The 22,500-nt window shown below is 45.8% G+C and overlaps 1 protein-coding gene across 1 annotated transcript in view; it reads right to left on the bottom strand.

The window, feature by feature from the left end:
* LOC113586729 (E3 ubiquitin-protein ligase SH3RF3-like) overlaps positions 1-22,500 on the bottom strand; it is a 130,137-nt gene that overhangs the window by 7,417 nt on the left and 100,220 nt on the right. Inside the window, exons 4-9 of the mRNA XM_035522997.1 lie at positions 12,937-13,293; positions 10,467-10,576; positions 8,660-8,830; positions 5,928-6,181; positions 2,804-3,186; positions 220-563 (exon numbers count right to left, since the gene is read on the bottom strand). Of these exons, the coding sequence (XP_035378890.1) occupies positions 220-563; positions 2,804-3,186; positions 5,928-6,181; positions 8,660-8,830; positions 10,467-10,576; positions 12,937-13,293 (1,619 nt within the window). The remainder of the gene's footprint in view (positions 1-219; positions 564-2,803; positions 3,187-5,927; positions 6,182-8,659; positions 8,831-10,466; positions 10,577-12,936; positions 13,294-22,500) is intronic.

Raw genomic sequence — 22,500 nt, 5'->3', positions numbered from 1 at the left:
ACCTGCCAACTGTGAACGTACAGATTTCTAACCTACTAACCTACTAACCTATACTGCACTGCTCCACACATGCAGCTATGGTAACGTCCCTGCTGCTGTGTGTATAGATACCGGTCGCAGTCTCACTGGTGTTCTAGCCTACTTATTCTAGGTAACAGGATACATTAGTGGCCCACATGCACGGGGACGTGGTGGGGTGTGAACAGAGGCCTGTGGTACCTCTCACGGGACAGGGGCTTGGGCTCTGGTCGGATGGCCAGCAGGGCGGAGGCACAGGGCTGGCGTGCGACCGGCGGCGACACAAAGTTCAGGTCCAGCGATCCGGACTTCCGGTGGAGCGGTTCCATGCCCATGGCGCCCTGCATCTCGCTCTCGATGGGGCAGGAGCCGGCACGGCCGTGCAGCTCGGGAGCCGCAGCCCCGCGCACGCAGGCGGAGGGGGAGGGGTCGGCAGACGCAGGCAGGGGCTCGTGGGTCGGCGAAGCCGAGGGCGGCGACCGGGACTTCTTCTTGGCCGCCGCCCCCGAGAGGAGCTTCAGGAGCCCGCTGCTCTTCTTTTCTTTCTGTGAGGAGGGAGAGAGCGAGGGAGCGACAGAGAGAGACGGAGAGAGAGCAAAGGAGAGAGGGAGTGATGGGGAGAGAGGGAGAAAGAGCGAGGGAGAGAGGGTTGAAGTGATAGAGGGGTGGAGAGAGCGATACAATTAAACAATGCATTACATGGCGGGGGGTTCTTCTCTACTCTGCTTTACATTATGCATGGAGGACCAGCCTTGGGGTGCTTTTTTGCCTTTCAGGTTTGCTCTATATTCAGAAAACGTAACTGTGCCTGGCAGATTCTACTACTGTACCATCAAAATTTACAACATTAACAAACTGTGAAATGAATAAATGACCCCTTGTGAGGAGTGGATTTTAACTTGATGTCCGATGTAAAGGAAAAGTACTAAAGGCTAAATATTTATTTTAAATTCTTCTTGACATGCCTTTACAAAAAAGCATCTCTCTGAGAGGACTTTTAAACTAACAGGCCACTTATCCATCCCAATGCCAAGTGACCACAGAGAAAGAGAGAGAGAGAGAGAGATGGACCATGTTGTAGCTTACTTCATGCTGCCCTACAGTGTGATGTGGAAGTGTGAAGTGACTGCACGTTGTGACATGTGGGATCAGCTCTCTGAGAACCTGAGTCCACACTTCAGCAGTCTGGATGCACACGTATGTGTGTATGTGTGTGTGTGTGTGTGTGTGTGTGTTTATGAGTGGGAATCAGAGCCAATTAACAGTGCATAATCAGCACACAGACATCATATGGAAGCTTAGACAGAGCAAATGTGAGGTCATATTGCTCTCTCTCTCTCTCTCTCTCTCTCTCTCTCTCTCTCTCTCTCTCTCTCTCTCTCTCTCTCTCTCTCTCTCTTTCTCCCTCTGTCTCAATCTCTCTGTCTCAATCTCTCTAATTAAAGTTGACATTCTGCACTTTGACTTCTCAATGGCTTTATTTGAAACTCGATGTGCAGGAGTACAGAAGCAAAACAGAAAACATCACATCTGACATTCTTCCTGTCCTCCTTCTATTCAGCAGCCCCCAAAACAAACCCCATCAACACTCCAATTTCCACTGCACTTACAACGCTAATTAATCTTTATTTGTTGCACGAAAGAACAGTGTGATCTGTCTTCGGAGTGCCAAAGTGATGTGTGAGGATGTAATGAAAGATGAAATAAAGTGTTACTGCCTGACACTCGCTGACAGGAAGTGTTGCTGTCTGGCAGTTGCTAACAGGAAGTGCTGCTGCCTAATGAAGGAGCCAAAAAGGTGGGGGAACAAAGACTGGATACCCTATAAACTCAGTGAGGCAGGTGGCGTGTCCTCAAAAGTGCTCCATCAACCCTATTGTCCCATGGCTTCTGCTTTCCCTAGCTCCTCTCCAGCTGAGTGAACACTGGTGAACACTCATCTTTAATACAGTATGTTCACAGTATACACTATATAATAATAATAATAATAATAATAAACATCTGCTCTGTTAAATGAAACCATTGAAATAAAGCAGCCATCTTGAGCAGGCCAGTGGCGTACAGGAATTGTACGGATCTTCTAACGTGGACCAACATCAACTCTTAAACACTAAAATGATTGTGTAAGCTGAAGTTCAGGTAGAGCATTTACAAAGGTGAACGTCCCCGAGCGCTCTGTCACAGCTATCAGGCACACTCACACAATCTCCAGCTTCCCTTTCAGCTCAGCAACACGGCGCACCAACCATTCGTACCATAACGCATCTTGGCGACAGTGTAATAAAGCGCATAAATAAAATGCATCGCCAACATCTGGTTAGGAGTGCTATCCATCGGTATTCCAGCGGCAGAGAAATGATGCGGACAAGAGGAGTCAGCCAGCGGAACGCTCCGGAAGACAGAGCCGCCTTACACGGCCGTCCCCCAGACGGGAGGGATTTGCATAATGAGTCTATGTGTGTCGGAAGAGGACAGCCATGAGAATGGGCCAGGAGCCTGTGCACTGAAGCCTGCCTTCACAGATAGAGAAGGAGGCAATAAGGAAACGCGCTGACGGAGAGCGAGAGAGGGAAGGGAGTGGAAGAGAGAGATAAAGAGAGAGGAAATGACACGAAGCGAGGGGGAGGAGAAGGAGGCGGTGGGTAAAAGTAATGACTAAACCCGAGGGCCCCCGTCACACAGAATAACGGCGATAGGCTGCATGCACGGAGTCTACCATAAAGACACGGAGATGACCGCACTGCGGCGCGGGAGGGGAGCTGTGGCCTCCTGAACATCCACCCACCTTCTCTGCTTTCTTCTCCTCCAGTTTGGGCAGGGCGGAGGCTCCCTGGGGACGGACGAGGCCGGAGTGCTGGTGGGCGTGCGCCGGCGACACGGGCGTCAGGGAGCAGCCCAGGGCCTCTCCGCCGTTCAGGTGGGCGGCCGAGACGTTGGGCGGCGTGACGGCCACGGCGGCCGAGCTGAGAGCAAGCAGGGGCCGCGTAGAGGCTGCGGCGGGGGAAAGCGGGCTGCCCTGCAGGGACGGGTGAGCCTGGGGGGACGCCACCATGGACAAGGGCCGCCCCACCGACGGTCCGGGGGAGCGGGACGGAGAACCCTGGGGACGCAGAGGGGCGACGGCCACGGTGGGGCGATCGGGACTTCCACCTGTAGGAGGGCTGTGGACTGCAGCAGGGACACAGAAAGAGAGAGGGAAAGAGGGAGGAAAGAAAAACAGAAGGGGGGAAAGTTAGAGAGAAAGAATGAGACAATGGATAGAGGGGCAAAGAAGAGAGAAGAGAAATAAGGAGAGAGAGAGAGAGAGAGAGAGAGAGGAAAGTTATTTCCGTCCTTAGGAAACCAACTCATCTTCTCTGTGAGCTCTGTAGCTAATGTGGGCTGTCTGATTTTGTTGTCAGTAATCAGTCTCCACAGTGACCTAAGCTGTCCAGGCATATCTCCTGCAGACACACCACTGTAAACATCTTTGCATAATATTTCCTGCCAACACGGATAGTGTGGTCTGGTCCGTAATTTAGTCAAAATGAAAAACTGAAATGTAATCCGTGGAGATGAAGGTGGCAGCGATTACATTTATTCTGCGGCAGGGCTGACAGCTGCATGCTTGCATTAGCTCCGCCAGAGCCTCCGGCCGATAGGCGAGCACCAGCCCTGCCTGCTGCGCAGATGCGCTGGCAGGTTTGATTGAAGGTGTGTCAGGGCTGGCATGGATTTACTCTGGCAGACAGGAGAACAGGGAGGATAAGGAACACGGCCTACACCACGCAGACAAAGAGAACACTCTCTTCCTCCAGGCAGTCCCGGGAAGCACGCGTGCGTGTGCGTACGTACACCTGTGTTGTGGAGACTCAACGCCTCACACGCCCCACCAGGTCCCCCTCAGCTGTCTGGAGGACAGCATGACCATGCTGAACAGGCCCAGTGCGTGTGCCTGGCCCCTGCTCCGGTCCCTGCAGGGGCCAGCCCTGAGTGTAAAGAGGAACAAGGGAGAGCTCCCAGCCTCGAGACAGACCAGAGGAGACAAGAGAGAGACACCTCCCAGCCGCGAGACAGAAAGAGGAAGCACTTCCAGCCCAGACGAGGCTCTCAGGCTGCTGGCATCAGGAATACACAGCTTGCTCCTCAATAACGAGCCTTACACAATCCCGCAAGGTCTAAGCACGATCGGGAACACAAACCAGCAATTACTGCCAGAGATCGGCGGCGAGGCCTTCATTACAGCCGACAGCTAATAGGACCTTTAAAAAGCCTTAACAAGTTTCCTTACTGTTTTAACTCAGGTTGTGCACATGCAGACACTAGATTAGTAGATTAGTGCAATGCAAGTGAATGGGAACTCCTGGCCTTGGCAAGCACCCAGCTAGCCCCACGCAGCCGGCTACGCGCCAACCGGAAACACAGCAGCACAGAGCGTGCTCATTCAGTCATTACTGCACATACTTTGAGGTCTATCTACTTACTAACCTCCAGCTAACCAGATTGACCAGTTTAACCAGACTGACCATTTGCTACTGCCTGGCAGGACAGCTGAGGCCTGGTGGTGCGAGAGAGTTTGGACAGTACACTGCTGATGTGTCCTCCTTGGCCTCAGACCTGCAGCGTCCTGCCAGCACTCTGCCGGGTCGCGCCACCACCCTGGGCTCTGCCAGCGCTGCGTTCTCCCTGCTCTCGTTAATATGCAGCCCCGTTAGCCTGCCTGTCATCCGCTGGCCTCCTCCCGAGCTCAACGGGAATGACAGGTGTCAGGGTCTGTCACGCCTCCGTTCCGTGCTGCACGCGTTCATCTCCAGAGCCCAGCAGGGCGGTGACGGCCCAACGGCCCTTCTGTTCTCCTCCCGCTCTGACACTGCGGCTGCAGAACACAGACTTGGCAACGATGTGATTATATGCCTGTGTACTGTGACTGCTATCTGCTCGGCAATATGTCAGAAACACAACGGTGATGCCTTAATGTTACATGGTTAAAGAACAGCGTATATTATTTCGACCGCCGTCGCTTGGATCGCGTTAGCGCCTCGATTAAGGACACCCACACAACAGTCATCCGATGTGCTGTGTCGGGGAGTTCATTTACATATTACCCTGTGCGATGTCGGTATTGCAAAGACCAATATTGCAGTAATGACTTGCTGCCAATGCAGCCACGGCAGCCGCTCTGAACATGCACCAGGACTCCACTTTACTCATCCCCGGTCGAGCGGGGCCCGACCCAACCTCCCGTCCTGTCGGACGCACAGCAGATGGGTGGGCTGGCAGAACACAGTTACACCACCGCTATACAAACACATCCAGCATGTCCTGGGTATGTTGTTGGCTCAAGAAGCATGCTGGGAGTGAACCTCAGTTCTGGAGGAGTCTGAGGAGAATGAGCCCAGTGTCTGGGACTTTGAATGTGACAGTTACATTACACCCACACATGCATCTGCTAGCAGGTTTGATGGATGGCCTCTGCATGACCCTAGCAAATTAAAACACAGATATCTCGAACCTATCACCGTTAAAAGGGAGAAGAGCATGATTTAAGGCCTGGAGGAGGTCTGACCAGACTGCACAGCACAGGGCAGTGTTCGGTTTGAATGTGTGCTGTGCTGGCACCGTAATTGCCGTGAACTGATTTAAAGTCATTTAAAGAACACAATTATGATGTTATTAGTGAATCACTCCCAATAAATGCCTTAAGTTCAACGCATCGAGTTCCCACACAGGTGTGACAGGTTCACAGGTTTGGCTCTTATGGTTCTGAGCAGGGCTGGTTGAGGTTTGAATGGAGTGAGCTGTGGTTCAGACAGCCATTATCCTTTGTCCGCATGACTAGTGTGCGAATGTGTTAGCATGCTGGGTAATGTTCACACGAGGCTATTGTACTCGCCGGGCTCCCTCAGTGCACAGTGGAAGTGACTACTCACCCAGCTGTGCGGTGGGACGGCTCTGGCTGGCTGCCTGCTGGCTGCACATGCGCAGGCAGTTCTTCAGGTGCATGGCTGCGGGCTGCAGCTGAGGAGAGGAGGCGGGGTTTGCCAAGGGAGGGGCGGGGCGAGAGGCGGGGCCAAGCAGGACAGGGCTGGAGGGTCCAGCTGAACCGGGAGATCCAGGCACTGCCTTAACCACCTGAGACGTTCCGGGGAGACAGGCACGGGACTGGCCAACAGCAAACGGGGCCCTGGAGATACAGAGGCAAACACACACACACAAACACATTACACACACATAAATTGCCTCGGTCATCATCAGTGTGCCTCTAGGCATTAATAAATAGTCTTTTCGTGTGTGTTGAACAACCAGTAGCCAGCAATATTTAAAAGCAGGCCCACAGACAAGTCACATATTACAGAGACAGACTTATTGACAGGGCACCATAATCCTTAGGGACTTTTGAGAGTTGTATTGATTACTTGTCCAGAGCTGGGAGTTATGTCGCGGGCGTGTGGGCGCATGCCGCATACATGACTCCTTCAGGACCTAAATGGAGTGTTTACGGGGCTGATTACAAGAAAAGAACCTTCCTGTAGTTCATCATTCACCCCAAGCGTGCACATGTAACGTGCTGGTGCAAGAGTTTAAAAACGAAGCCTTCATTGCTCAGGGCTCACGGAGGGGCCACAGGCATTTAACTGGACCTAATGTGTGGACTACCAATGAGGGGTCTCTCCTCTAGTGCTAGCTTCTATATGAACTTTCTAGCGATGTGTCCATCTGACATCTGAGTGTTTGAACCGGACAAACCAAAGAGACAACAGTCCCAACACTGTTGACTGCAGTAATATTAAACTCAACAGCAGCGCAGCAGTGAGTCATTTCCCCACTGCACCTCTGCTATAGCCTTTATCTGAAGCTCACATGTTTTCATCATCATCATCTGTATGGCATGAAGCATTACAAGATATACGGAAAATGATACTGAAGAAAGATGAACACACAATATACAAATGGTTCCAAAGCCATGTCTGTGAGATCAGGTCTAGTTACACACAGCTCCTCTGAGTGAAGCAAAGTGCATTAGTCTTATTCAGTCCCCCCCTGAGAAACTACAGTTCCTATGAGCATGCAGCTCAGGCTAGATCTTAATGTCTTTATTACAGAAGACACACTAAACCTGGCTCTGAGTGCACACGCGCGCACACACACACAGATGCAAACGCACACACACAGACTCTAAATTACTAAATGACTCTAAACTAAATTACACTGATTAGAGAGTTCCTAATAATAAACTTTTAAAAAGAAAAAAAAGGATGAAATCATGCAAAAAAAATATCCATTTGAAAATCATTTTAGGCTGAACAAATCAAATATGATGAGTCTACTCCACCTTTACCAACTGAAGGGGAACTCACTCTAAACCACTGACCAAAAAACACTTTATAGATTAAGATTACCATTTGTCTTTTGTGGTGATGAATTGTTTGTTTGGCAACTGAATTCCAATCAAATGAATGTATCTTTGTACATCATTGTACATCAGTGATAATCCACAATGTACTGTGCACATCAGTTGAAAATGTTAATTTCCTTGAAACATTTTTAAGCCAACAAGACAATAAAAAAAAATCTATTCATTGCAGTGGTAAATGTTTTCCTTTTGTGATTCAGTCCATTCTCTTCTTCATGGTCCCAAGTTTTGGGTTACTCGAGGCATGACAAATTGCTTCAGTCTTTGGTTTAAAAATGAAAAACTGCGTCAGCAGATCAAGTTCACTGCTGGTATTTGTTTTAGCTGTGAAAATGTTCCACTGAGAGCAAAAGTAGGAGTCCATTTGCATTCTTTTCCATTAAGAGCCAATTATGGCTCCAAGCATTAGAACACCCTGAATATGGTTCAAACTGATATGGTGCCATGTGTCAAGCAACCATATCAGAGGCCACCTCACCTTCATTCTCCTCAGCAAGCATGTTTCCGTGAATGCCGCTGGTTTGGCAACTTAGTAAACACTACCTGTGCTGTAAGCACAAACATGTCCGGGAAGCAGTCCTGACACAGCAGAGGAGTACCGCTGTGCACTGGAGCGCATAAGCAGTAAAATCCCCCCCAAAACAGTTGCGTAACAGAGTGCTTTTCTGAAAAGAAGTCTCGATAAAGTAACTGTGAGGAGCATTTAACTCCTTGCTAGCTGAGGCTTAAGGGTAATGTGTATTTTGCCATTGAATGGAGTTCATTGTTTGAATTACCTTTAATTTAACTTGCACGAGGTGCCTGGAGATCATCCAGTAAATACTTAAAAGGGCCAAATATGAACTAAGGTGAACTCTGGCTCTGAGTCTGTAGTTTTCTCATGGACAGAGAGCTCTGACTCTAACTGCGCTCCTCTCCCGCTCTGTTCCAGCACACTAGTCTGTTGAAGGACTGCACAGAATGAAGCAGTAATCACACAAACTGCAGAGCCATAATACCATGGCCATATATTCTAATCAAAGGCTGGCAGTGTAATTTCACCTCCTCAGCTCTCACACCATTAAAATCCACCTGCACAGTCCTGAGCCGATTTACGACTTCAGCCTTAATTTGCCTGGTGATTAGCATCTGACTACACTGGTGATATATATTAGCCAATCTAGAGGCCCCTCCTGCTGTCCTCCCCCATTTCTGCTTTGGTCTGCTCCAGCATCACAGGCAGTGCAATTCCAGGGTGGAAGAACTCACCTGGATACGGGGGTGACGTAGTTCCCGGGGAAGACACCAGAGGCGCCACTGCGCAGGGAGGTGCCCTTGAACCAGCCGTCCTGGCACTTCTCCGACACACGGTACATCTCGCCTTTCCTCAGCTCCAACTCGTCTGCCTTCTGTGGCTTATACGCGTACAGAGCCAGGTAGCTGCACCAAACAGGAAAAAGCACTTACAGGCATCACTATGTCCAAACACCAAATGAGGCTAGTACAGATGTCTCAGCTATATCCTATACAAGTGATGACCAACATTCAGTTAAATTCACTTGTATTTACATAGTGTTGTCCTTAATATGGCATAAGGTAGTGTGGTGGCCACTGAATAAAACCCATGCCTTCAAAATAAAAGTAGTAGTAGCAGCAACAACAACAATAATAGCAGCAGCAGCAGCAACAACAACAATAATAATAATAATAAGAACAACAACAACAACAAACAGGCTTTAGACATTGATTGCTTATTAATTATTATTATTGTTGTTGTTTTTTCTCTCTCTCTCACTACTTATTCTGCTCCTTATTGTTTATATTGTTGCTATTGTAGTGACCGTTGTCGGCCACAGGAGGATGCCCCCCCCCATTGAGTCTTGGTTCCTCTCAAGGTTTCTTCCTCGTGCTCTTAGGGAATTTTTCCTTGCTACTGTCACTCTTGGCTTGTTCTCTGGGGGCTTGGACTCAGACATTTGTAAAGCTGCTTTGTGTCAACAAGCACTATATAAATACATTTCACAATTTCTAACTAAATACCGTGTGAAAGAGTTGCTATGTGAAAGTGTTGAACTTCGTACACATGTTCAGCTACTAAACAGACCGTGAAATCCAAATGCAGCTAAACTGTCTCACAAGAACTGCAAATAAAAACCTACAAACTGCAAAGATAAAATGAACAATGTGAAGCAACATAACGAACATCAAGCTTGTGGCTGTCCGTTAGGTTTTTAATAAAAACCCTGCACTCCTGGATGTACGCTGCTTTGGTAAGAGTGAGCCTCCTCTGAAATCTAATGAAGAACACTGGTTATAATCCTCCTCTGAAATGTAGTGAAGAATTCACACATCCTGTCTCTGTGTCCAGCGTTTGCGTGAGTAGTGGGCAGGCTGCAGTCATCAGATGAAGAACCGGCAGCAGAAAAGGCAAACCCTCCTCATTAACTGAGCACACAGAGATAGTCCACACTGTTGGAAAACGTCTGGCCCGCTTCCCTCCCAGTTAGGCCTCTATAGTGTTTGTCTTGGAGTAATCTAACATGTCCAAGCCAAAGAGGAAACCCCAGTCGCCAAAAAGCCCCACCTTCACCCCAGATTACTAAACACACCATGCCACAACTGCAGGCAAGGAGGCCACTTCATAGGTAAAATGGTAGCTATGACAACAGATTTTGGGTGGTGTGATTTTGGGTGTATAGTGCAGGTGATCTGGGAAAAAAAGATGTGTCCACTTGCATCCGAGAAGATGTGTGTGTGTCTGTGTGTGTGTGTGTGTGTGTGGGCGGGTGTGTGTGCGTGCAAGCATGTGCCTGTGTGTGTGCAGATAGTGACAGCAACATTTCCTATCACTGATTTGCTTGAGCAAAGAATGAGACCAAAACACAAACGGAGGCCAATGTCAACACCGACATTCATGAGCGGTCCTCACACAGCTAGACAGAACAGCAGAGTCTCAGTGAGGAGCCCACAGATTTCAGCCATGCTGCACACAACTAAAGGCTTTGGGGCTCCTCTTCACACCCAGCATGGGTTCACCTGAGCGGGACTGCCCCGCTCTGCAGGACAGGGGACTCACATGTTGAGGGGGAGCTGAACCTTCGCTGCAGCCAGAAGCTCTGCAGTGGTAGAGGCCACGCGGGCGGGGACGGCCATCCCTGTGTTAGCAGAGCCACCAAACGAGGAGTTCTGGACGAGAGAGGGAGGGACAGTTCATTAAAAACACTGTTTAAGCCATTTATGGTGTGTGTGTGTGTGTGTCTTTTCAGCCTGAATACACTCTCACTCATTTGGTGCATACGTTATTTCCTAACTTGAAAGTATAAAGGCTCACAGTGAAAACACTGGAATAATCAACATCTCATTATTAATTAAAATGACACAGGGTACATTTAACAGTCACACAAATATGCGTTGTTGTGGTCTGTATAATGGGACTGCTGGATACAGGCGCAATAACAAGCAGTTAAAGGGTTTTATTAAAGTAATATATTCTTTAGTTAAAATAAGGCAAAGCAAAAACTATTTAGTTGAAGCAAACAATTTTTTTCATCAGTTCAAATATCATAAATGCCTTATTTTATTTTAGCCTAGTTTAATCATTCTTAACTTGCTATTGCGATATATTCCTGAGTAAGGTGATACCAACCCGAGCGGCTCACTTGCTCCTGTTTTAAAAGGTATTTAAGCAATTGCATTTTTAGATCTCTTCTTATCATAGCCTGACACTATCTTGAAATGCACTTAATGTTGCTGGCTTGAGGTTGGACGTGTTGAACGTGTCAGACATACTCTGATTAGCTCGTGAAAACGCACCGTGTGACTCCAGTCTTTAAGCCTAAACAGAGTAGTGGAATCTTTGGAAGTAGCACATTCAAAGCTGTCTGTACTTTTAAAGATCAGAAATAGTGCTGAAAATGACAAGATTTTGTGTACAAGTTATTAATTAATTAATTTATTTATTAATTCTAAACAAAATTGAACTGAAGCATTGCTCTCCTCAGATGCATACAGAGCGTTCTATTCCCTCGATGTTATTCCTGGCTACCGACTTCTGTTTCCACCCTAGACTACGCCTCAATCCTATCCCTTCGGATTACTCTGGACTCTGCCTAACGGTTTCGAATTTGGCTGGCTGGGTGTGTGTCAGTAATTACCGTTGCAAGCCAAATGGCGCACCCACACACACACACACACACACACAGTAGACACAGCTTTCTCCTCTTGACTGATGGTCCCATAGGAGTGTATGATCAAAAAGACTTGCAAATGGACCTTTATCCCCAGGGGGAGCGGAAATGTCATGTGAAAACAAATGTGCAAGCAGGAGAGTCAGCTAAGGGTCAGAGGTCAGGTCAGGGCATAGGTGAGGTGTCAGAAAGTAGCACTCACATGCTATTCTCAAATCCCCACTGCAAATAACAATGCTATTCCCATCATTCAACTCCCCACTACAATTAATTATTCATGATCAAACGTTTTACTCTGATCTCAAATGTCTGTAAATGTTCGTATTGTTATAATAAACTAAGAGGCTCATATAAGAACAACATTTGACAAGAGCTAAAGAAAGAAGGCATATAAAGACACATGAAATATAAGGCTGAGTCTGAAACTGACAGCTATCTTGACCTATCAAGACCCCGGCCTCAAAGGCTGCGTCCAATCTGAGCTGAACCGAGCGAAGAGAAGAGAAATATGCTATCCTAAACAGGGAGAGGAAGAAACAGAAAATGGAGGCTCTGCGAGAGCACCAAGTATATGGTGAGCTGAACAATAGACAGGGAATTAAAACAGGAAGGCTTTGAACCGGCTTTATGTGCGTATATTTCCCATCTGCTCACTCTCGTGTTGTGTGTGTGTGTGTGTCCATTACAAATGCGTTAAAGCAGCTCTGAGATGATGAAGATTACTCCCACGCTTATTATATATTTTTGTATGTAGAGCGTGAGCAGTTCTCTAGAAAATACACGCCTGCGCCTGTGCAACCATGGCCTCGAGGCTGAAAACAAACACTTGAGAGAGGAGGTACACCAAAACACGTTCTCACCTCCTTACACACACCTGTCAGAATGCCACATCAATGTTGGACATGTATTCAGTGTAATTTCAGCATTTATTCTTACAATTTAAATAGTAACACTTAATATACTGTGATTGTACACAGTTTTCATTTAAATGTTTCTTAGATTCTTCGATAAAGTTGTGATTCCATCCGTAACAGTTGTGCTACAAACCTCAAGATGACCCAGCATAATTACACAAACACTCAAAGTGCATGAAGTCAAGGTCACTGTGCGCACCAAACACCAAACCCATGAGAGAGAGATTTAATCTGTATTGGTTCTTATGTATTACTGAACACACACACCCACACACACACACATCCACACCCACGTTCTCAGGAAAATTCATGAAGACCCCATGCACCCGCACCCGCACCAGCACCAGCACCAGCACCAGCACCAGCACCAGCACCAGCACCAGCACCAGCACCAGCACCCTCGCGCAGCAGGCGTGCGGACGCCGGGGCACGCGGTGCCGTGTACCTGTGCGGAAGGGGCGCTGGCAGACAGGTGTGGGCAGTCTCCTATGCGTGCCGCCGCCCTGGGGTCCGAGGAGCTGATGAGCACGGGCGCACTGATCTCCATGGAATGCCGGTTGTTGCCGAGTGCCGTGCGCTGCGTCATGCTCAGCGCCGTGAAGGAGTGCCTCTTCTTTGCGTTCTTCTTGCCGTCCGGCCGCCGTTGGACGCCCGCAGCCGCCTGCTCGTCGCCGTTACAGCTCACGGCGGCAGCTGCGGGCGCAGAACAGGGGCCCGAGCCCGGGGAGCCCGGGTCAGCGCCGGGACCCGGCGCTGACGCGCACTTGTCCATCTCCATCAGCTGCTTAGCAGTCTCATTCAGCTGAGAGAGTGTGATGTAGAAAAAGAGAGAGAGAGAGAGAGAGAGAGAGAGAGAGAGATGCGTGGAGAAAGAAGAGACAGCATTAAGTCGATTTAAGATAAGTTAAAGGGACAAATCTAATTAAAAGACCATCAGTGGAAATCAATGATAAGTTGAATTTCAACTAGACCGCTGAACAGTCTGGACCAAAATAAACTGAAAGGGAAGAGCATCTCCACTCAGTTCTCCTGTACGCTGTGCAGATTATGTCTTCAATAAAGATTACGAGGGATTAGGAGAGGAACACAGATTCTGTAAAATTGTCTCACATTTCAGGTGCAAAACTTATGATCCTATGTGTCCAAAATGTAATACCATGACAAATTATAGATCATACAGTGAGCCTTAACATTTGTCCACATAAAATATTTGTCCATATAAAATAAAAATATTAAATCAAGGGCATTATCTGGTGATTATCCCCTATAAATTTACTTTGCTAACTACATTAGACTACATTGCAATCCAATGCAAAGATACTGTAACGGTGAGCGGTGAGGAGGCGGACGAACGTGCGGAGAAGAGCGAGATTTATTAGGGCAAGTCCAGAGTCGGTATAACGGTCCAGGGTCAGAGTCAACACTGAGATGACGGGGATACATGGCAACAAAAACAAGGGCTAGGATACACAAAGGCAATCACGGGAAGCAGGCTAGAACAAAGTCTAGGAGGAAACGTGCGGAGGTAAGGAAAAACAAAACAGCTAACGGACACAGAGGCTTAGAAACAAAGACGGGTTTACATACATCCAATACGTTCAAATATTTAATATATTCCACACAGACGCACGCAAGGAAAAACTATGAACTTAACAAACTCAATGAACAGCAAAAACCAAGGCCACAAGGCAGGGTTTAAATACATCAACTAAACAGGTGTGGAAAAGGTGTGGAAAATCAAACGAGGGGCGGAGAAAACGAAATTACGGAACGGAACTAAAACACACACGACAGGGAAAACATGGAACACGGAAGCTGGGAGGGACTAATCGTAACAGATATGACTGGAATAACAGATGCTTTATCATGGAATACTTGGAATATTCAGGGGCTAACGCCAGGATATGTTGAGGATAATGCCAGGATAACTGCAATATAAGACTGTAAGATGACCGTGACATCACCCTGGTATAACCGTGTGGTAACTGCATGATAAGTTCAGTGTAAGGCCAGGATATCTGTAATAAAACTGCAAGGTAACAGGTTACTGTAAATTAAATATGGGATAGCCATGAGATATCTGACAGACAACTTTAGGATAATGTCAGGATAACTCTAGAATAGAGTTAAGTAGAGGATAAGTAGAGGATATCTGTGTGTGGGCAACTGACATACCCTAATGGCAAAAAACAAAGGTCTTATTAATAGGTTTTTTTGTATGGGATTTGTATGGGATAATATGGGATTTAATGATGGCAAAGTGAGCTCTGGTATTTATTACACATGCGCCAAAGAAGCAGTCCGTGATGTACGAGTCACTCTAGGCTATTTTAATAACAAGGCCGACCCATTTGTTGTCCACAATTCAAACTTTAACCCCTCATAGAACACAGGTGCCTATAAATCTAATGAAGCTCAATCAGAACCAAATGCCAAGCTCCATAAAGCCAGAATCCCTTTGGAAAACAAGGTTACAAAAGACAGACTTTCTTGGACAGGTGATCAAAATGTGCTCTAGCCTTTTGTCTCCATTCTTATTTCCATATTAATGCATATGTTAATTATCACTTAAATCATATGCAAATTAACCTGATTGACTGACCCCACAAGGCAGCTTGTACTGGTTGCCAAGAAACCACTTTTGTTACTCAGTGACTTACTAGGAAAACGTCTGTTTCAGCTAAAACTAACATCATTAAAATGTTTTTGCACAAAAGCCAGCAAACTGCATGAGGGAAAAAAATAAAGTGACGTCATCCACTGACATCACTCCCATGTTGTCCGTTCCACACACTGCCTCCTCTCTCAGTATCTCAGTGTAAGCCCAGAGCGATGAGATCCTTTTGTTTCTATTTGGGTTTGGGGGAAACCATCGCTGACAAAGTAACTATTTAATACATCCTGTAGCACAATGCTGAAAATATGTCTCAAGGTTAAGGCTTTAATCATTTGTCAAGGGCCAGAGTAATGAAACACAACTACTGTAATTAAGTGTAATTAGTGTTGTATTGCACCACTGCTCATGTGTCTTATGAAGCTAAAGTCCTGATGTTGTTAATTGTAGGTCACGTAACTCTTTCTATGTTCGAGGTTCGACAGTTCATTATATTCCCACGTGAAATGGGGCTCATTACCAGAGCGCTGAACTTCAAAACTGTGATGTGAAATGTCATTAATGTGAGGCGGTCACTTGGTTTTCACAGAGAAGCCTAACCGGTCACCTGTCTCTCCTGCAATTCTGGCAATAATGAAGACATAATCAGGCATTGTAATACTCCCAGAGCAACAACAACAAAAAACATATGATAACCCAGCAGACAACGTGAGAGCAATGCGCTGTCAGAACGCATGGAAAAAGAACTCACCTTGTAGTGCAATGCTGAAAAGGAACAGAAAAAGCACACACCCCTTATCGAAGACTATTTATGTTCCACAGTGTGGCTCCATGCAAATGTATGCCATGGGTGCTTATGTTCATTTGTGGCAGCTTGTGTCATTTTTTTAAATCTAAACCCTCAGGAGGCCGGCAGAGAGAAGAAAAGACTGCTCAGCCGCTGCTCTTTCCCAAGAGCAATGTTGTTCTTCTTTCAAACAGTTTGCTTTTCTCTTAACCACCCTGCAGCACCTAGAGAAGATTAGAGACTCCGTAATTACCAGGTCTGATCAATGGGAGGTCGAGACAGCTTGAAAGAGCCACTCACAAACTCCGTTTTAATGTGGAGTGTGGAAGCTTTCATAACCCATCTTATAATTATGATCGGGTAATAAGGGAGTGTTATGTTGTAGATGCCTGTGTAGACAGATAGCTCTATTCTGTGTTCTTAATGCAAAGGAAATACAGGGTGGAAAAATATTATATTGGAGTATTGGAGGTGCGTTGGCGTGTCTGGGATTTCACACTAGAGGATTTTAGCCCTGATTTTGCTCTCTTGGAGACTGCAGAGCCCTAGATCAGAGGCAACTCGGTGTTCGCTCGGGCCTTCAAAATCGTCTCTCGATCTGTGCGTCAGTTGTTCAAAGACTCCATCCCAGAGGCTCGCTAATGCCTGGCAGTCGCCTGGCAAATATAAAGCAGGCTAAATATCTGAAACTCTCGGCTAGTCCAAATCCTGTAGTGTGAGAAGTGTTGGTACCCAAACGCCTGGCAGCGAGAGTGGTGAGCAGCTACAGCCAATGACAGCGTAAGGCACACAGTGAAGGGAAACCCAGGAGAGGAGCTGTGACAACAGCAAGCCTGACTGTAAGAAAAGGCTTTTTCCTCCTTCTTCGAGCACTGCAAATCAGCACACAAACAACTTGCACTGTTCGCTGCTTGCTAAGGTCCATTTTTGGAAGAAAAAATCCACTGTCACGCTCGCACACCCGTTTCCCCGGTTACCTGAATTACTTTCGTGCTTTCCTGTTCTCTTCTGTCTCTGTGCTTCCCCTGTTCATATTGTCCTGTCTTTTCCCTTCGGCTTCATTGTCTGTCTGTAACTCTCCAGCCTTCCATTTAGCGTTAGCTCTGTTTTCCTGTTGTTTGTCCAGCTAAGCAGCCCGGTTCTGCGTATTCCCATCCCTTGTACTTTGTCATGCTTGCCTGTCTCCTCTGTGTTTATTTTCCTGGTTGTAATCTCATCCCTGTCCCATTAGCCGGTTGGTCGGTTGTATGTTTTGTATACTGGATGTTATGTTTATCTGGTTGTTCATTATTTATATTAACCTTGCTCATCGTTTGTTATTCAGTTTCCTTTTCCTCATTATTAATATGGCTTTCTCAGGTTCTATATACTCACACTCCCAAGGTGATGTTACTTTGCGCTCGTGTTTGCCCTGAGCCTTACACTCACGTTACGCCCACGTTATCCCATGTCATCTCCATACAACACAGCCTGCAGTCCATGGTTCATGGCAGATCCTGTATTGTGTCACTGATCACTTATGTGGTGTAGAAACTCCACCTTCTAGATTCCCTATTACAGGGCAAGTTGTGTATTGTAAACTGCATAGGGCTCTGATGATTTTGAAGGTCATGTAGTGTGTCTGTGGTGTACGGGGTGGGACCACATCACTTTTTGGGACATAAGTGCATTTATAGAATATATGATATGATACAAGTTTACCCCGCTGCAATAAATGACATCATTATCACAATAAAAAGGTCCAAACCCGAGTTTTACCCATTATGGTTTGACCATTTTGCTTATTTAGCATATGCAAAGCCAATTAGGAAAAGCCATGACAGCTCTTGCTGTGGGGCCAGAAGATTTTTCATTTTTCAGAGTAAGTGATCAACACCCATCACAGACAAACGGAACCGACCCTAGACATGAAGGCATCAAAACTCCATTTCTGTTGAGCCACCACAGACAGGACTGGCCCTGTTTTTTTCCGACTGACTGCAATCACTTTTGTCACACACAACTGATGTCACATCCGTAACGGGAGGAGCTTCGTCAGGTGGGACGTGGTATTTTCAAATGTACCCTGCTCCAAAAAATGAAGAGAGCAGTTAGTTAAACTTCAGAGATATCAGTCAGGAAGCGTAAGTGATTGTGACTCAATTTCAACTGCTTTGGTGCAAATGACAATGACAAGGTAAACTGGCAACAGCAAGACAACCCTCGCAACAGGGACTGGGTTTGCAGGAGGTAGCCACAGACAGTTACTCTCGCCTTATCCTTCCTGACTGATTTTTCTCTACAGTTCTGCGGTTTTGTGTTTTGCGGGAGCTGCTTTGAAGGCCCAGCAGCGCGCAGCTCCACTGGCATTCCCCAGAGATCAGCAGACCTGGCAGGTCCGACACAGTCGCTCCCTTGTCTTCACAGGTGAGAGCAGGCTCACACTGAGCGCGTGTGACAGATGTGTCTGGAGATGCCGTGGTGAAGGTTACGCTGCCTGCAACCTGAATGTTTTGTCCCATGTATGATTGAAGTGTTCCCTTCATTTTTTTTGAGCAGTGAATATGTTTTTTTTTATTAACGGTTCAAACCATTTCTGCTGCATCCATGGTACATTCTCTACTGTGCTACTGCTTTTATTGTAATTTTTAATGTAAGATTTTTAATCATGTACAGAGTGATGTCCTTTTGTTCACATGATTTGTACCTGTAAAATGAATGGGCGTATAATGACATGCTGTATTGACCACCAGTGATTGTTGCATGCAGCTAAAGTTAAAGACTAAGTAATGTAACTAGTTAAGTGAATGATTTTTACTCATAATCCTACTACATATTTATATAATAATAATGATGATGATTTGGTTAATCATGTGGCCTAATATGTTGAACAATGAATAGTGTGGTCACATCAAGAATGCTGCATTTTGGACCTGACGTTAATCATCTACATGGAGGAGGAGTGAATCTGTAGTCACAGTGCACTAAAGTGTATTGGGTATATCTGGTTATGTGGAAATGAAATATATATTACTCGCCTAAATCCAGATGACACTGATGATGTGTTATATTGTAAGACTGATATGATGAGTACGTTTACACAAGCAGAGTGGTGGCGTAGACTGGATTTTTAAAAATCCAGAGGGCCTTTGATGTTTTTTAGCCAATAGCACTGAGAAATTGGAACTAATTGTGGTATAATTCTTGCTGACCCAATCAGAAAAACAAACAGCAGTCCCATGTGAATGCACATGCATGATTTTTATGGTCAACATTGTTTCAAGAAAATGTATAATCTAAAATACAACTTCCAAATTCTAATAGATTTTATTTTTTATTTCTATATTATATGATACTATGAAACTGGGATGGCAAGCCGTTTTACTAGGGATGCAGCCGGCTGTGTATCCTGTGGTTTGCCCCATACACATAACCCCAGTAACTCTTACCTGGGCGTATACAGCATACACATAACCGCAGTAACTCTTACCTGGGCGTATACAGCATACACATAACCCCAGTAACTCTTACCTGGGTGTATACAGCATACAGATAAGCCCAGTAACTCTTACCTGGGCATATACAGCATACAGATAAGCCCAGTAACTCTTACCTGGGCGTATACAGCATACACATAACCCCAGTAACTCTTACCTGGGCATATACAGCATACAGATAAGCCCAGTAACTCTTACCTGGGCGTATACAGCATACACATAACCCCAGTAACTCTTACCTGGGCGTATACAGCATACACATAACCCCAGTAACTCTTACCTGGGTGTATACAGCATACAGATAAGCCCAGTAACTCTTACCTGGGCATATACAGCATACAGATAAGCCCAGTAACTCTTACCTGGGCGTATACAGCATACACATAACCCCAGTAACTCTTACCTGGGCATATACAGCATACAGATAAGCCCAGTAACTCTTACCTGGGCGTATACAGCATACACATAACCCCAGTAACTCTTACCTGGGCGTATACAGCATACAGATAAGCCCAGTAACTCTTACCTGGGCGTATACAGCATACACATAACCCCAGTAACTCTTACATGGGCGTATACAGCATACAGATAAGCCCAGTAACTCTTACCTGGGCGTATACAGCATACACATAACCCCAGTAACTCTTACCTGGGCGTATACAGCATACAGATAAGCCCAGTAACTCTTACCTGGGCGTATACAGCATACACATAACCCCAGTAACTCTTACCTGGGTGTATACAGCATACAGATAAGCCCAGTAACTCTTACCTGGGCGTATACAGCATACAGATAAGCCCACTAACTCTTACCTGGGCGTATACAGCATACACATAACCCCAGTAACTCTTACCTGGGCGTATACAGCATACAGATAAGCCCAGTAACTCTTACCTGGGTGTATACAGCATACAGATAAGCCCAGTAACTCTTACCTGGGCGTATACAGCATACAGATAAGCCCAGTAACTCTTACCTGGGTGTATACAGCATACAGATAAGCCCAGTAACTCTTACCTGGGCGTATACAGCATACACATAACCCCAGTAACTCTTACCTGGGCGTATACAGCATACAGATAAGCCCAGTAACTCTTATCTGGGTGTCCACTAAGTATCCACTTCTTACCTTATAGCTCCAGTGCTGAGCTTTATGTGTTTCTTCTTAAATAGCAGAAATGCTATTCATAATCACTCTGAACATCCAAAAACCTCTCCGAGTTCAGCTGGGAGATGCAGGCCTGTTATATCGCTATACCCTACCCCATCTCTGCAGTAGCATCCTCTAGTGATACAGTCTCCCACCTCCTGCAAGGACCCACCACATGAGCTCAATCCCTCATTTACAAAAGATCTAGTTCACCTGCAAGGTCCTACGCCACCTGAAAACCCTCTCCTGTCTGTAAAGACCTCCGTGTTGTGGAGCTCCCACCCTTATGCTCTGACTGCAGCTGGACAGCACCACCCTGAAGCCAAGCCAATTTGTGACGCTAGTCCAGGTAATGGCTCCAGACAACACCCCCACAACACGCTGCTAGCTAAGGAGAAATTCTTCCATCTCTGCTTGTTCAGGGATTTCAAGAGTATTGTCACAGTTTGCCACCTTTTGCGTTTCTGTGGCACGGTTTCTGTTCTAGTTCTGTTTTAGTTTCTGCGCTTGTCTTGTGTTGTGTAAATGCCTAGCCTTCACGGTGTGCACCAGTGTCTCATTGTCCCTAGTCTAAATGTCTTGTTGCTCAATCGTTTTGGTAAACTTCCTGTGGTAAAGTTTTTGTTGTTGCAACTTTATTCTGCTTTGTTTCTGTTTTGGTGTCGACATGTTCTGGTTTTATTTCCTGACTCCAGCTACGTGAGGTTTTATGGATTGTGATAGTTTTGCCTGAAATAAATGTTACTCATCTCATTTGTGTCCTCCCTAACCTGTTAGGAGCTTTCTGAACATGGCAATAATGCTTACACACACCCTGCTTAAGGCGGCCATATTAAAGCATGTTTACCGTTTCAGATCTTTTATGCATAACTCAAAGCCTACTTAGGATCTAGGCCTGCGTCTCTGGGCAAGATATTTCCAATCATTTCTGAGAAGTGTACTTATGCTCTTATTTAGCCTAGTCTTTAAGGTCAGTTATGACTGACTATCATAATATTCAAGTTTTAACATGTAGGGTAATCTACAAAGGGTTTGTTAAATGCTCGGTTTTATAATTACAGACAACAAAAAAATAATACAGCACAATTTTTGATAGAGCGTATGGATGTTTTTAAGCATGAGCACAATTCAGGGATATTATTTTGTTAATTTTTAATATGGATTTTAATGTACTTGCCCAAAAACATACTTATAAATAGTAACGGACAGCTAGCTTTGCAGCGAGCTTATAACCCAACGTATGCTTCATATGCCTTTAGCAACAGCAGCAGCAACTTCCACAAGCTTGACGTTTTAGTCACATTAAAGCAGTATCGTGTGAGATCTGTTGGCAGAAATGCAATACCAGAATTGTAATTTTACACTAATGCACCAAAAATAGAATGGATCTTTGCAATTTGGTTAAAACTCCCAGTGGCATAACTAAGATCAGTCCACAGCTGACCAATAAGAGTTAGAGTGTGACTCTAATAGCTTTGGAGGTCATCTCTGACCTCCGGGTAGCCTGTCCTGCCTTTCACTCTGCCAAAAGAGATTAAAAAAACCACCTAGAATAAAACAGCTTTGTACCATTGCTTTGCTAATGTTATCTTGTATTATTATGCAAAGTAGACAGTACCATTAGCAATAAAATGCTACCACAATGTGGAACAAGTAACAGTTATATTGTCTATATTACATGGAAGCTAGAATTTAGCTTTACAAATAAAATAACAAAATACAATTTTTAAGATCTAAAGTATTGAAGTATTTGATGTGGTCACAGACAATGATATAATCAATGATATAATTTTGGAAATAGTTTGGCCCCTGACGTCCACTGTAGGTTCTCTAGTAAGCTTAGAAGTGAGGGATGGGGTGAATCCAGCTGTGTAACCTCCTCTCTACACACTACACCTCCAACATGTCTGACTACAACGTGATGCTCTCATATGAAGCCAAGAGTTTCTAAATGCGATCTTGACATTATGAAGTATTTGGA

This window comes from Electrophorus electricus, chromosome 25 (assembly GCF_013358815.1).
Source record: "Electrophorus electricus isolate fEleEle1 chromosome 25, fEleEle1.pri, whole genome shotgun sequence".
Lineage (NCBI taxonomy): Eukaryota > Metazoa > Chordata > Actinopteri > Gymnotiformes > Gymnotidae > Electrophorus > Electrophorus electricus.
Note: the sequence above shows the minus strand (reverse complement) of the source record. Positions and strands in the feature narration are given on the sequence as shown.